The 16282-nt window shown below is 42.5% G+C and overlaps 1 protein-coding gene across 2 annotated transcripts in view; it reads left to right on the forward strand.

Moving 5' to 3' along the window:
* The window catches only part of DOCK2 (dedicator of cytokinesis 2), a 513334-nt gene that overhangs the window by 246517 nt on the left and 250535 nt on the right, over positions 1–16282 (forward strand). For both annotated transcript variants that reach the window (XM_077473501.1, XM_077473502.1), the window contains exon 33: positions 15906–16054. In XM_077473501.1, the coding sequence (XP_077329627.1) occupies positions 15906–16054 (149 nt within the window). The remainder of the gene's footprint in view (positions 1–15905; positions 16055–16282) is intronic.

The raw sequence follows: 16282 nt of genomic DNA on the forward strand, positions 1-16282 counted from the left end.
ATCAATCATGAAACACAGAATTTGAGGTATTTCTGCATAATTCTCCACTTCCTCACTGGGAAGGAGGCTAAGCTCTGCTTAACCTGTTCCTTGAGGAACTGACACAACCCCCACGGCTGCGACTGTAGGTTGCACTACAGCGCCAGTCATGGAAAAGGAGGCTTTTAATAATGTTTCCAACTTCTTATCAGTTGGATCATTAAACACCTGAGCGTTATCCAACGGACAGGTCAGGTTTTTATTCACACAAGAAACAGCCGCATCGACAGATGGGACCCCCCATTTCTTGGTGAAACTTTCCTCCAGAGGATAAAGCATAGAAAACCTTTTAGGAGGAGTAAACAGTTTATCGGGATGTCCCCAATCCTCATACATCAATTTATCCATTAAGGGATGAATTGGGAAGGAAAAAACAGTCTGTAGGATTTTCCTGACTCTTAGGGAGGAAACAGAGGACGTAGCGACTTCAGCAGCAGGCATTCTGAATGTGGGACGCACCAGTTCAGTATAATACTGCACCTGTTTTCTGAGCGCCTGGGAGGAGGGGACTCTCTCCTCTTCCTCTGATTCCTCCGACTGCTCAAGATCCCTGTCCCAAGATAGGGATCTCTCCTCATTGTCAGAAGAATCATCTGACAGAGGAATCTCAGCAGAGGGAGGGGATCTACCCCTTTTCCTGCTATCTTTCAGGGAAGCAGAAATAAAATCCATTATTCTCCCTTCAAAACCCTCCAATGTAGCCCTAAGGGAGTCCTCAGTGACATATACCGGGGCTGGGACATTAGGAGAGGCTGCACAGGGGCACTGACTCGTCCTGTGAGGCTGGCTCCAGTCTTGCAGGGGGGATGGTAACTTACAGGCATCTTTAGAACCCCTGGACCTACCCTGTTTCCCCTAAAATAAAACCTAGCGTGATTGTCGACGATGGCTGCAATATAAGCCCTACCCCCCAAATAAGCCCTAGTTAAAGTCCTTCTATGTCTTATTCTCAGGGTAGGGCTTATTTTTGGGGAAAGAGGGTGGGGTTTATTTGGGGGGTAGGGCTTATATTGCAGCCATCACCGACACTCATGCTAGGTCTTATTTTAGGGGAAACAGGGTAGGCGGTGATTTACCAGTGCCTTTGTTACCTCCCCCTGAGACCCTCTTACGAGGAGACATAGTCCTAAGCTACAAAGCAGAGGTACTAGTACAAAGTGCAATCACTGTTGTGCTAAAAGTCTCACAATAATATATATGCTTAATACTACACAACCTGATGCTGAGTAGGTGTCTAAGGTTTGCCTGGATCCAATCCCCTGGGATGCTTACTGCCCACAGCTCCTGTGTCTCTCACTTACAGTCCCCTGGCGCTCTGGGCTTTTAAAACTGCCGCCTGGCGCCTGCGCAGTACAGCGCCGTGCACGACTCACAACCACACTCCCCCCTCCTCCATTAGCCGGAAGCACCTGAATCCAGGGGGGGAAAAGGAGTCTCATCAAAGCTGCGTGGGACCCCCAGACTACGAGGGACCCCTGTATTTCCTTGTTGTGGCAGGGACTGCAGTGGAGACGTGAGACCTCTGGAGAACCAGGCTTCACTGAGCGTGTGTACTGAAAGGCATGTAAGTATGCATCAGGCTGCTCTTACTCCCTCTAGTGGTGGAAACCAGGTAAGACATACAACTACTCACAATGAAGAAATCCATCATATAATTATATATATAGGATTAACTTCCCTTACCTGTCCTCGCCGCAGGAATTGCTGAAACAGACCAATTCCAGCCTTCACCCATCATGGCGAGCAGTGTTAGCCAACCTTCAGGTTTATCTGGGGCTCTTTCTCAGAAGAGCCTCCTACCTGGACCTTGTAAAAGACTCTGCCAGAAACTTTTGTGCGCTCTGTGTAAACAGTACACCAAGTCTGGTTTTCCCAGAGCCCAGTCTTCCAACAGGAGAGGACTTACAGGCCAAACCTCGTTTCTTCGGCTGACGAGGCCCGGGTACCATACCATCTTGGGAGTCAAATATCGGCCCGAGATATGGATGCGGTTTGTTGTAGCCCTTAGGCCCCCGCAGGGACCTGCACAGAGCACATATTTTACGTGACCAACCACCATAGACACTGGCGAAAAAACTGAGGTGCCTCCCATATGGGAGGAGTTACAGTGGTGTGAAAAAGTGTTTGCCCCCTTCCTCATTTCCTGTTCCTTTGCATGTTTGTCACACTTAAGTGTTTCGGAACATCAAAACAATTTAAACAATAGTCAAGGACAACACAAGTAAACACAAAATGCAATTTGTAAATGAAGGTGTTTATTATTAAAGGTGAAAAAAAATCCAAACCATCATGGCCCTGTGTGAAAAAGTGATTGCCCCCTAAACCTAATAACTGGTTGGGCCACCCTTAGCAGCAACAACTGCAACCAAGCGTTTGCGATAACATGCAATGAGGCTTTTACAGCGTCCTGGAGGAATTTTGGCCCACTCATCTTTGCAGAATTGTCCTAATTCAGTTACATTAGAGGGTTTTCGAGCATGAACGGCCTTTTTAAGGTCATACCACAACATCTCAATAGGATTCAGGTCAGGACTTTGGCTAGGCCACTCCAAAGTCTTCATTTTGTTTTTCTTCAGCCATTCGGTGGTGGACTTGCTGGTGTGTTTAGGATCATTGTCCTGCTGCAGAACCCAAGTTCGTTTCAGCTTGAGTACACGAACAGATGGTCGGACATTCTCCTTCAGGATCTCTTGGTAGACAGCAGAATTCATAGTTCCTTTTATCACGGCAAGTCTTCCAGGTCCTGAAGCAGCAAAACAGCCCCAGACCATCACACTACCACCACCATATTTTACTGTTGGTATAATGTTCTTTTTATGAAATGCAGTGTTCCTTCTACGCCAGATATACTTGGACACACACCTTCCAAAGAGTTCCACTTTTGTCTCATCGGTCCACAGAATGTTGTCCCAAAAGTCTTGGGGATCATCAAGATGTGTTGTGGAGAAATTGAGACGAGCTTTGATGTTCTTTTTGCTCAGCAGTGGTTTTCTCCTTGGAACTCTGCCATGCAGGCCATTTTTGCCCAGTCTTTTCCTGATGGTGGAGGCATGAACGCTGACCTTAACTTAGGCAAGTGAGGCCTGCAGTTCCTTGGACGTTGTTGTGGGGTCTTTTGTGACCTCTTGGATGAGTCGTCGCTGCGCTCTTGGGGTAATTTTGGGCGGCCGGCCACTCCTGGGAAGGTTCACCACTGTTCCATGTCTTCGCCATTTGTGGATAATGGCTCTCACTGTGGTTCGCTGGATTCCCAAAGCTTTGGAAATGGCTTTATAACCCTTTGCAGACTGATAGATCTCAATTACTTTCTTTCTTAATTGTTCCTGAATTTCTTTGGGTCTCGGCATGATGTGTAGCTTTTAAGGATCTTCTGGTGGACCTTACTGTGTCAAGCAGCTCCTATTTAAGTGATGCCTTGATTGTGAACAGGTGTGGCAATAATCAGGCCTGGGTGTGGCTAGAGAAATTGAACTCAGGTGTGGACAACCACAGTTATAGTATGTTTTAACAAGGGGGGAAATCACTTTTTCACACAGGGCCATGATGGTTTGGATTTTTTTTCACCTTTAATAATAAACACCTTCATTTACAAATTGCATTTTGTGTTTACTTGTGTTGTCCTTGACTATTGTTTAAATTGGTTTGATGTTCCGAAACACTTAAGTGTGACAAACATGCAAAGGAACAGGAAATGAGGAAGGGGGCAAACACTTTTTCACACCACTGTATATAGGGGAGGAATTCTCCTTAATTGGGGTTAACCAGTGTCCAATCACCAGAGGTGACCTATATAACCCACTATGTAATGAGCTCCTGTGTCCCGTGATGTATGATCAAGAAAGTAATTTATCCACTTAAGTGGTTAAACTGAGAATGAAAATTAGAGATAAATCCAAATTCTTGATTGGTGTGTTAATATCCCTTTACTTATCTATGAGTATGTTCTGTCGGGGTACCTCTTTAATTTTCTGAATCACATTTTCTAAATTATTACCATCATAACCCTTCTGTATGAATCTCTCTTTCAATATGTTGGACTGTACCTTTCTGAAGACATTAATATCCAAGTAATGAATTTGATCCACTCTCCAAGAAAAATGTAGTCTGATATTATTATTATTTTTATTTTTTTTATCAACCAGTTTTATTTTGTTTGCAGTGCATACATGTTATAGTGTACATTTCAAAGTATGGTACATATCATACGAAGCTTCAAATGACAATTGTATCTCCATCTCAGATCTTCGATATCACATCATGTTTGATGCCAAAGATAAATGAAGTGAGAAGGTACCTTGTGTCAGTGTTTTGGTTGTCTTCACTACCCATGAGCTTGAAGATCTACGGGCCGTTTACATTGCTATGTGTAGTGCAAAAATCAGGTTATGAACAAGTGTTAGACTCCTGCAGCCACCTGTCCCAAATTTTATAGTATTTCTCAGGACATCCTCTATTGGTGTATATAATTTTTTTGTATGGGAGGGTGTTTTTTATTTCTGCTTTCCATTCTGCAATGCTCGGGGGACAAGTCCTCATCCATTTTTTAGCTATTGCCTTTCGTGCTAGGAATAGCGTCTCGTGTAGAAATGTCATTGTGTACCTGTCGGTCGAGTCTGGCAAGATTCCTAAAAGGCATATTTTTGGGTCAATCGTGGCCGGAAAGCCCATGTCGTCATGGAGGAATCGTACTATCTGTGTCAAGAGTCCCTGTACTTTGGGGCATGACCACAATAAGTGAATGAATGTGCCTGTCTCCCTTCCACACATTTGGCACAAAGTGGACTGGGAGTTTCTGTACCTGGCAACCCTGAGGGGGGTAAGGTACGCTTGACGGATTTGGGTCAGTCTGTCCGAAAGTTTTGGCAAAGCCGTTTAACAGAATTCCAGAGCTTCCTCCCATTCCCCGTCCTCGATAGGTCCCAACGTCCTTTCCTAGCAAGGCTTAAGGCCATAAGCTATTTTAGTTGCTACTGGGGTGGAGAGTAGGTTATAGAATGCTGATATTCGTTTTTGAGGATCTGTGTTTTTGATGATCGCCATGATGACATTTGAAGTGGGCTTAGGGGGGGGATGATGGGAATTGAGTGCGGGTTGCATGTTTGACTTGTAGATATCTAAAGAACATATGATTGGGAAGATTGTACTCCTCTTTGAGTGTGTGGAAGGTTTTTAGGGTCCCATTCGTAATTAAATGATGGCGATAGAAGATTCCATAGGTGGACCAGCAATCCACATCAGGGATTTGCCAGAATTCAAGTAGGGTCTTGTTGTGTCATAATGGGGTGAAGTCGTTATGTTGGGGAATCTCTAGTTTAGCGGAGGCAATGTCCCATATGCGTCTGTAATGATGCAATAGGGTCTTCTCACCAGTCCTCAAACCAGTATTTCCGGTGTTTATTGTTATCGCATAAATAGGGTCTTTAGTGTAAATGCCCCACTTGGGGCACATTAGCTGGAGGAACCTCTCTCTGTCTGTCTTGTTAATGTGGTATAGTTGTGATAATTGGGACACAAGATAGTATAGGTTGAAATCCGACAATGCCATACCTCCCAGGTCAGTTGGGTTTTTTAGCGCCTGCCATGCCAGTTTGTTTCTGTTAGGACCCCATACAAAAGGTTTAAGGAGGGCTTCTAAGGTCTTAAAATATTTCAAAGGTAAGTATGTTGGGGAGTGCCATATAACATATAATACTTTGGGAAGTAGAACCATTTTAATTAGGTTTATTCGGCCCCATACCCCCAGTGGCAGGCGAGCCCAAGTCCTCAGCTTCGTTTTCACATAGGATATAAGGGGTTCAATATCTAGATGTACAAAGTCTGTCGACATTCTGGATACATGTATCCCGAGGTATTTGATGGTACTAACTCTTTGGAGTGGTAAACTGGCCTGTGACTCGGTTGGTGGAAAGCTGTCTATTGGTAATATCTGCGATTTCTCCCAGTTAATTTTTAAACCAGAGAAGGTCCCAAATTGTTCAATTGTTTGTAGTGCCACACTCAAGGAGGGTCCCAGATCTGCCAGGTATAAGAGGGTATCATCCGCATACATACAGATTTTTTTCAATCAAAGAACCGGAGCATAGTCCCTTTATTTCTGGATTATCCCGGATAGATATGGCTAGCGGCTCAGCAGCCAAGGCGTATAACAACGGCGAAAGAGGGCAGCCCTGCCTTGTGCCTCTGGTGAGGTCAAACTTCTCGGAGGGCCATCCGTTCACCATCACCTTGGCCGTGGGTGACTGATACAAAAGTTGCACCCATTTAATAAATTTAGGGCCAAAGCCATACCCCTCCAGACATTGCCTTGTCTAAAGTTACTACCACCCGAGATCCTGCCTCCACGTGTGTGGCCTTTAGGTTAATGAACAATTTGCGTAAGTTGAAGGATGTGTTGCGACCTGGCATGAATCCCGCCTGGTCGACATGTTTTAAAGAAAGGATAACTTTGTTCAATCTCAAGGATAGTACCTTGGCGAGGACTTTTATGTCTACTTGGAGTAGGGAGATTGGGCGATATGATTCTGGATATCCCGGGTCTTTCCCCTGTTTGGGAATGAGCACTATTACTGCCTCTCTCATGGACGGTGATAAGGAAAAGGTTTCGAACAGGTGGTTGTATAGTGTAAGTAGCGTTGGAGTAAGAAGTTCACTGTACTGGGAGTAAAACTCGATTGGGAGACCGTCCCATCCAGGGGATTTGGATCTGGCAAAACTGGCTATAGCTGTGGCGATTTCATCTGTAGTGAGGGGTGCCTCAAGAAGGTCAAGCTGGTCTGTCGTCAGTTGAGGGAGGGTGATGCTATGTAGGAAGGCTGTTCTCTGGTCCGTTGGGTCTGTAGTCGTTGTTTTGTATAGATCTGCAAAGAAGTCTCTAAATCTAGCAGTTACACTATGAGGATCCGTTATCTGATGGCCCTCCGGTCCATGTAGCGTGATGACCACTGGGGGTCTAACTTCACTATGTACCAGGTAGGCCAACAGCTTGTCTGCCTTTTCTCCATGCTCAAAAAATTTTTGCTTAGTGAAAAACAGTTTTTGCCTGGCCCTTGTAAACTGAAGATGAGTTGCCACTCTCGATTACAGTTTGAGTCGGGCTGCTATCTCTGGGGTAGGATTAGTGGCATATTCTCGTTCTGTGGAGGTTAGTTCTGCTAGCGCCCTGTCAAGTAACTTACGCCCCTTTCCGCAAGTGCCCGCCCCTTCCCGCAAGTGCCCCGCTGCCTGCTGGAAAACACACAGATCCCAGAGGCAGCGGGGAGCGTCCTTATTGCGCAGCGCGATTCGCGCATGCGCAGTAGGGAACCGGGAAATGAAGCCGAAAGGCTCCATTTCCTGATTCCCATACCCAAGATGGCGGCGGCAGGACCCGACAGACGACCTACAGATCGGCTTCGGGTGCCAACATCGCGGGCGCGCTGGACAGGTAAGTGTCACTATTTTAAAAGTCAGCAGCTGCAGTATTTGTAGCTGCTGGCTTTTAAAAAAAACGCGGAGTCCCGGTGGACTCCCGCTTTAACCACTTGGGTACCGCGCTATTGCCGAATGACGGCATTAGCGCGGACCTAGATTTCCAGGACTACGTCTATTGACGTCGTCCTGGTTACGAGCGGCCTGCGCGCCCCCTGAGGGGCGCGCGCGGCGCGCTCTGTGATCGGCGAGTCCGTGAGACTCGCCTGATCACCGATCCGTGTAAGGGGTCGATCCCGACCCCTTATCACGTGATCAGCTGTCAGCCAATGACAGCTGATCATGTGATAGAACGGAGCCGGTAATCGGCTATTATTCCTCCTCGCGCTGACAGCGCGAGGAGAAAAAAAAAAAGCCGATCACCGGCGGCCGTGATCGGGACATCAGTCCCGATCACGGCCAGCAATGAAAGGCACCACATGCCACCTGCCAGTGCCCACCTGCCTCCCGCAGTGCCATCCTGAAATATAACAAAGTAAAAGTAAGTGCCCCCCGTCTGTGCCCATAATGCCCACAGTGCCACCCCACAGTGCCACCCACAGTGCCACCCCACAGTGCCACCCACAGTGCCACCCACAGTGCCACCCACAGTGCCACCCAATCTGCCTCAAAGGTGCTGCACCCCAGTGCCGCCCATCAGTGCCCAGCAGTGCCGCCCATCAGTGCCCAGCAGTGCCGCCCATCAGTGCCCAGCAGTGCCGCCCATCAGAGCCACCTATCAGTGCCACCTATCAGTGCCCATCAGTCCCATCTATCTGTGGTACCTATCAGTGCCCATCCGTGCCACCCATCCGTGCCACTTATCCGTGCCACCCATCCGTGCCATCTTATCTGTGCCCATCTTTGCCCATCAGTGCCGCCTTATCTGTGCCCATCGGTGCCGCCTTATCTGTGCCTATTAGTGCCGCCTTAACTATGCCTATCAGTGCCCACAAGTGCAGCCTATCAGTGCCCACCAATGCAGCCTATCAGTGCCCACCAATGCAGCCCATCAGTGCCCACCAATGCAGCCTATCAGTGCCGCCTTATCAGCGCACTTCAATGAAGGAGAAAAATGACCCGTTTGCAAAATTTTATAACAAACTATTAAAACATGATTTTTTTTTTTTTTTTTTTTTTTGCATCTTTTTTTGTTTGTTTAGCAAAAAATAAAACTCCGAGCTGTAACTAAATACCACCAAAAGAAAGCTCTATTTGTGGGAAAAAAATGATAGAAATTTCATTTGGGTACAGTGTTGTATGCCCGCGCAATTGTCATTCAAAGTGCATCAGCGCTGAAAGCTGAAAATTGGTCTGGGACTGAGGGGGGTTTAAGTGCCCAGTAAGCAAGTGGTTAAAGAGCAACGTACCAGTACGTGCTTGTGCCCAGCCGTGCCATTCTGCCGACGTATATGTGCAGGAGGCGGTCCTTAAGCAGTTAAAGAGGTTGAGACCATTTTTAAAAAACACTGGCACATTTTATGCTTAGATAAGGTGTTAAATAAAGCTCTCCCTGAAAAAAACATGTTTATATACCATAAAGCCCCCAATTTGGGTGATAAAGTAGTGAACAAATTACTTGACCCCCCAAAAAAGCCACAATCTTTTTTTTTTTTTTGCCTGCAGAGAGTGCAAAGCCTGCTGGCAATTAAGTAACCCTGTCAGGGGACTGGATAGATTCACTGGATAGAGTCACATTTACGGCCAACAACAGAGTATTTGATATTAAAGAATTTGTTCTCCTGTAATACAGACCTTGTCCTGGTGTGCCCATGTTGTTTAATGTATGTCGGTCGGACCAAACACATTTTGAGAATATGCATTGCAGAACAATATAATAATTGGGTTTAACCACTTCAGCCCCGGAAGATTTGGCTGCTCAATGACCCGGCCATTTTTTGTGATACGGCACTGCGTCGATTTAACTGACAGTTGTGCAATGCTGTACCCAAACAAAATTTACATCCTTTTTTTTACACAAATAGAGCTTTCTTTTGGTGGTATTTCATTATCTCTGCGGTTTTTCTTTTTTGCACTATAAACAAAAAACACAATGTTTTGTACTTTCTGTTATAATAAATATCCCCAATTTTTTTCAAAAAAAGCTATTTTAGGCCGATATGTATTTTTGGTAATAAAAATCACAATAAGCATATATTGATTGGTCTGCGCAAAAGTTATAGTGTCTACAAAATAGGAGATAGATTTATGGCATTTTTATTATTATTATTATTTTTACTAGTAATGGCAGCGATTTCTGATTTTTATCGGACTGCAACATTATGGCAGACACATCAGACACTTTTGAAACATTTTTGGGACTATTGACAATTATACAGCAATCATTGCTATAAAAATGCACTGATTACTGTGTAAATGTCACTGGCAGGGGAGGGGTTAACACTAGGGGGAGATCAAGGATTTAACTGTGTTCCCTAGTGTGTGTTCCAACTGTGAGGGGAGGGGGCTGATTATAGGAGATGACAGATCGTGATTCCTAACTAGTAGGGACTCACGATCTGCCTCTCCTCTACTCACAGAACAGGGATTTGTGTGTTTCCACACACACGTCCCTGTTCTGTCTCTAGTCCCCACTATCGCACATGGCCAGTGGTCATCACGTCCACCGGCCACTAGCATCGGCACCCCCCACATTACAGCTACCACAGCTCGTTGGAACGCTCCAACCTGCCGCAGTATGATGGCGGCTGGTCGGCAAGCGGTTAAGCACCAAAGTGTGTCATTACATTTCAAAAAATGTCATAACCAGGATCCATCAGGGTTAACATTTTGGGGAGTTCCCAGCAAGGAGGGGTGCGAATAGAGTAAGGGAATTATCAAAATAGGGAAACCAAATGGATATTCCTAATAAATACTTTATTTCCAAAGAGGATGAACATAGATTTAGATATTAATTGCTTTATAAGTGATTACTAACAGTATGGGTCTGAATATAAAATAAGTTCCCATTTATCTATAAGTAATAAATAAATGAATTATTATCTGATTTTAATAAATTTATTGTTCTGGGACTATTGTTAGGAATGTCAAAGTAACATTGTTATTAATTAATTAAATCCCTGTCCTGCTATTGGATTTAAGTATTCATCTTTTGGTGACTACTGTTCAATGACAACACATTTTTCCTGTAAATTTAAAATGAAATGTTTAATTATCTAGTTTTTACTCCTATGATATAAACCATTTAATTAACTTTGTGTTTAGATGGACCCAATTAATATATAAGACGATTGCAGTTCCTCCTATTCCATTAATTGTTCAATATCCTGTTAACTTATTAAATTAATAATAATATTAAATGCAATATAGAATACACTTGATCCAATTTAAGCTATTTAAATACTGCTTTAACGAATTATATTTTATTTTATTGTAATTTATCATTATGCTCTGTGTTAGTTTAATTTTAATTTTAATTAATTTATAACAAGGGATGGAGTTTTGAAGCTTTTGACTAGTAATATGCGCTCATATATATGTATATGTATGCAATGGCGCCTACCCAGAAGTTAACATCCGAGAGATATTAGATTGGAGGACATTAATTGGCTTAATATATTCAACGATTCCTATATTAGCATCAGCGCATGGTAGCATTTAGGGGTTAGAGTCCAGAGGATCATCTTTTATACATGGGTGGATTAATATGACTTTGTATTTTTACATACAATCTGTAAACAATTTGGTTGTAAATTATCAAATACAGAACATGGAGTGTCCTGAGGAAGAGGGGGAAGAATTTGTAACTGGAGAGGGGTATATGGGCAAATGGGTATCATGGATAGAATTTAAAAACTCATGGAGATATATAGAGGAAATCGTAAAATAAAGATGGGAAAGATAATACATTGTTAGCAAGGGTGGATAAAACTTTGGACCTTGAGAGATTACTGCAAGGAAGGGAGGGGGGGGGGGGGGGTTGGAGGAGGGATACTAAATGTTAAGTATGTTTGGTTGTAAAAGATATTAAGAAAAGATTGTGCTTGTGACAGAATGTATTTTTATACTCTTCTCATAAGAAAAAACGAAATAAAGAATTAAGTAAATGATCACCTGATGTGAGGTATGCTGGTCTTCAAAGCCAGTGTGGAAACAAAGTAGTCATAATGAACATCTCTGTATCACTCATTGGTTAGACCGAAAGGGAGAGGTTAACTCACCTGAAAGGAAGTTTATTTAAGGAACGATGTCTGGTTGTGTGTCTTTAACCTCAGATGAAGTAATTTTGATGAAACATGTTAGGGATTGAGCACACAGCGTTTAATTAGGGTAAGCTAGGCTGCTGGAGAGATGAGAAGGGGTTTTTAAACAGCTATTATCTAGAAATAAGAGAGCATATAGCTAATACCCTATCACCCAGTGTTTGTGCTGACGGTTGTTCTAACTATCCAATTTTTTAACACATGCACATAGCATATGTGATTTTAAAAGTTTTGCATTAATAAATCACTTTTTGGAATCACGCTGTGGGGTTGCAATTTTATTTATGAGATCACAGCATCATCTTTGGGATATGTATGTGAGGACGATCGGGCAGTGGATACTGCAGATGGAACGATCAGCGGGACAAGCCAATCATTCCCTGATGTCTAGATACACCTAACTCAGAATCACCCAGCAGTGTTACTAACAGCCCACGGGGAGGATTGATGAGACTATCCATTCAGGCTCTTCACTTGTCGAGGTCTGGTAAGTGTGCACTTCATAGGGAGTGGGATTCATATACAGAGTGAGAGTGGGTGCCAGATAGTCTATTGCACAGTGGAACACAATTCCTTTGATCCCATTTGTGGAACTGTTTATTTATTCATGACCAGCACTGCATTTATTTGCATGTTACATTGATTAAGGGAAGATGTAGGAGCGCTGATATCACATATAATACTAAAAAAGTGTCTGAATGGGCAGAAGGAGAAGAGTGCAGAGGGTTTGAAGGTGGGCAGTGTGTGCAGAAGAGCAATGCAGAGGGTATGACTGTGGGCAGTATGTGCTGGAGAGAAATTCATAGTGTAAGAAAACAGTCAGTACAGTTAATTCTTTGACTCACAAATGATTGTTCCATAATTATCAGCAAAATCACAAGACATATGATGATAGCCATATGTGTAAATTACAGAAATATTGGAGCTGCACCCCATAGTACACTTGGCACCTATTTGCAAAACTGACTTATTTTATATCAGCAGCAATGCACAGAGGGTTTGACAGAGTGGAAAGAGATCCTAATCAATGTAGGTGGGATAGTGGGGTGGTCAAAATGTCAGTAGCATTGCAGACTGTAAAGGTGGTGCAGAGGACACCAAAACAGGAGTGTGAGGACAAAGTATATTGAAAAGGAGATACCCAAAGTGAAGCAGATTTACAGCAGAGACTGTGTCATGAAGCCCAGGAGCAGTGGAGGTGGTATTGGGGACGTGGAAGATGGGGCAGTGCTTTGTTGCCAGGGGAAGTTTAAAGCCCAATGCAAGGCAAAAAAAACTATTCTTTGAGTCCTAAACCTTTATTCCTCTTTTATAGTTGTTGATGGGTTCGTTGGGTGTCTACATCATTGCTTGTGTGACATGGATATTTCTTATTAGTTGTCATCATGAGGGGACAATAGGAAACGTAGGCTGTGAAGGATACATTGCACTTCTGGATCCACTGTCCCTGCAAAAGTCTGTGGTCTCAACAAAGTCAACTTTTTAGATACAGCAGTGAATGTAGAAACACAGAAAAGTGATGGTGGAAAAAGGCAAAGGAATCCATCGAGTCTGCCCATTTTTTATTTATTTTTATCATTAACTTTATTGTCTGACTATAGATCTATGTTTGTCCCAAGCATTTTTTAAACTATTTACTGTTGACTGTCTCACTATCTCTGTTGGAAGTTTATTCCAAGCATCAAATACCCTTTCAGTAAAATAATAATTTCTAAGATTCGTTTTGAACTTTCCTCCAGTTATTTGACTCAGTACGTAGGCTCAGCATTTATAAAACCATCCCTCAGCACTCATTAAAGTCTGCATTCAGTGGTGTAACTATAGACATTGCAGCCAACATAATGTATTGCCCTTAGAATTTTTGCTGTAGCTGCTTGTCTGAAATGTATCCTGTATGCCTAGGGCAGTCTTCCAAAAGCTGTAATAAAATACTACAGTGTCTCTTCAGCTAAAACCTTCTAAGACAGATGAGACTTGTAGTTCTGCAAAGAACCTGAGTAATATAAAAGACATTTGTTCTATGGTTAGTGTATGCAGGAGCACTAACATTTTATATGTAGTCATTTAAAATAACCTGACGGTTATTATTGTTACTACATCTCTTTTTTTATTTTATTTTTTATATTGTCTACTAGACCAGCATAAAGACATTTGTTTTATGGTTAGTATATGCAGGAGCACTACAATTTTATATGTAGTCATTTAAAACATCCCGATGGTTATTATTGTTACTACAGATCTTTTTTTTATTATATTTTTTATACTGACTACTAGACCAGCTCTTTAAGCTCTTGCTTGCTGTGTTGGTGGGAGGGCTTAGAATTTACACTAAGGCCAGCCATACACTGAGCACATTTCTTTTATTGCAGGAAAGAAATTCGCTTGATTACCCAATCAACACAGACAATGTTGATGTTAGAATCCCTCCTGCCGAGTCTTGTCTTCTCCCAGCGGGTCTAGGGAGGGCGGAGGAAGCCAGTGATATTGCGAGCGGCTAGAGCAGCCGATAGCGATAATTTCAGGTAAAACCTAGCATGCTGGTTGTACCCAAGTTGATTGATCGATCAACTTGGTACACTCAGCCTGCCCATACATGGTTTAAATCTCCTGCTGAACTGTCCGAGATTCTAACCATGTATGGCCGACCTAAGACCCTGAGATCTGAGATGTTGCAAAGAGATTGGGTAGTTACTGAGGGCAGAGTAGTTTAGACTCCCTTCACACCACTTAAGTGTGTTATGCTAGTGAATAATGTGAATCGATCCACTTGATATAACACATAATAACACATATAACACATAATAACATACAAATAAAATGAAAGAAGTTAAAAATGAAAATAAATATTGTAGTGCAACCAAAATAGTACACAAAACTTTCTTAGCCCTTGTACACCCGGTCGGAAAATCCGATGGAAAATGTCCGACCATGTGTGAGCTCCATCTGACTTTTTCCAGTGGAATGTCCGACCAACAAAGTTTGAGAGCTGGATATATAATTTTCCGACAACATGATCCGTTTGTAGAGAATTCTGATCGGACAAAGTGCCACGCATGCTCATATCAAATTACAAGATCAAAGCTATTGGCTACTAGCCTGAACGTGGTCCCGCCGTAACGAATGAACGTCATCACGTTCTGAACGATCGGATTTTCCAAAAACTTTGTCCGACCATGTGTATGCAACACCAGCTTCGGACAAAATCCATCTGAAAAAATCTGACGGACTTTGTGGTCGGAATGTCTGACCGTGTGTACAAGGGCTTAGAGTAACAGGTGATTCAAAACAGTCCACTTCCAAATACTTAATTAGAAGATTCCTTTGTGTGAACGCTAGCCACCAACACAAGCAACAAGCACTGTTACTAAATATTAAAACCTCAAGTTCATAAGAGGTCATATGAGATGTAGGATGGTTCCATTTTAGCTAGTTTCAGTAACAGTGTTGCTTTAAAATGTACAGTATGTAAAACCAAAACTTTTCAATCTAGTTTTGGATAAATAGGAAAGGGTTAAACCCTCCATCGGGTTTTTTTTTTGCTGCCAGTGTCCCACTTGGGAGATTTTCCTTTACTTCCTGTCCTTGTAACACAACAGGAAATGTGAGAAAAATCTCACCAAAGTGAACGTGTATATCCCATCTTAGAGAGTTGTCATATAATATTGAAGGATTGTCTCTCACTTCTTGCTTTGGAGACAACGCAACATATTGGACTTTCCCCCATTATTCAGTTTTGGTGACAGTGTCCATAAAGACAAAAAGAGGAGTGAATCTCTCCATGGGAGCACAGAGCAAAATAAACTGAAGGTTCTCAGTAGAAAATAAGTTGCTTGTCATTATTGAGTAACTTTAAATCTACAGTCTACTGCTGACATATGAATCGTTAGTTTGGCTATGCAGGGGCCAAATGAAAGATAGGCAATGCTACAAGGTTTATGCATGTACTTCTTAAAATGTTTTTTATTTTTTATTTTGTGCATTAAAAGTATTTATCATTTCTTCTGCTTAGTGCTTACTATTATAGTAAGCATCAGCTAGATAAATATATGTATATTTTACCAGATAGTATGAGGCTTTTATGTGGGTAGCGTTTTTTCAACATTTTAACAGCAACCAGGTGATATTTTATTGAATAGTTTTACTACCGGTATATGATATCAAATCACTTACATTTTTTGTTAACTTATCTTATACTAGATAAACATAAGATCTGCTTTATTCCTGGAATGGTTGGACCAATTCTAGAAATGACTCTTATACCAGAAACTGAGTTACGTAAAGCCACAATCCCAATCTTTTTTGATATGATGCTCTGTGAATTCCACCAAACTGGAGATTTTAAAAAGGTAACACAAAACAAAGTGAATGCAAGTATAAGTGTATTCAGAAATGTAATACAAAATGTTTGTTAAATAGGGCTAGCAATTGTCTTTATTTTTTCCAGTGTACTCAGAATATACAGTATCTCACAAAAGTGAGTACACCCCTCACATTTTTAAAATATTTTATTATATCTTTTCATGTGGCAACACTGAAGAAATGACACGTTGCTACAATGTAAAGTAGTGAATGTA

The sequence above is a fragment of the Lithobates pipiens genome, unplaced genomic scaffold, assembly GCF_037356315.1.
Source record: "Lithobates pipiens isolate NorthernLeopardFrog02 unplaced genomic scaffold, aLitPip1_a1.2 Scaffold_8, whole genome shotgun sequence".
Lineage (NCBI taxonomy): Eukaryota > Metazoa > Chordata > Amphibia > Anura > Ranidae > Lithobates > Lithobates pipiens.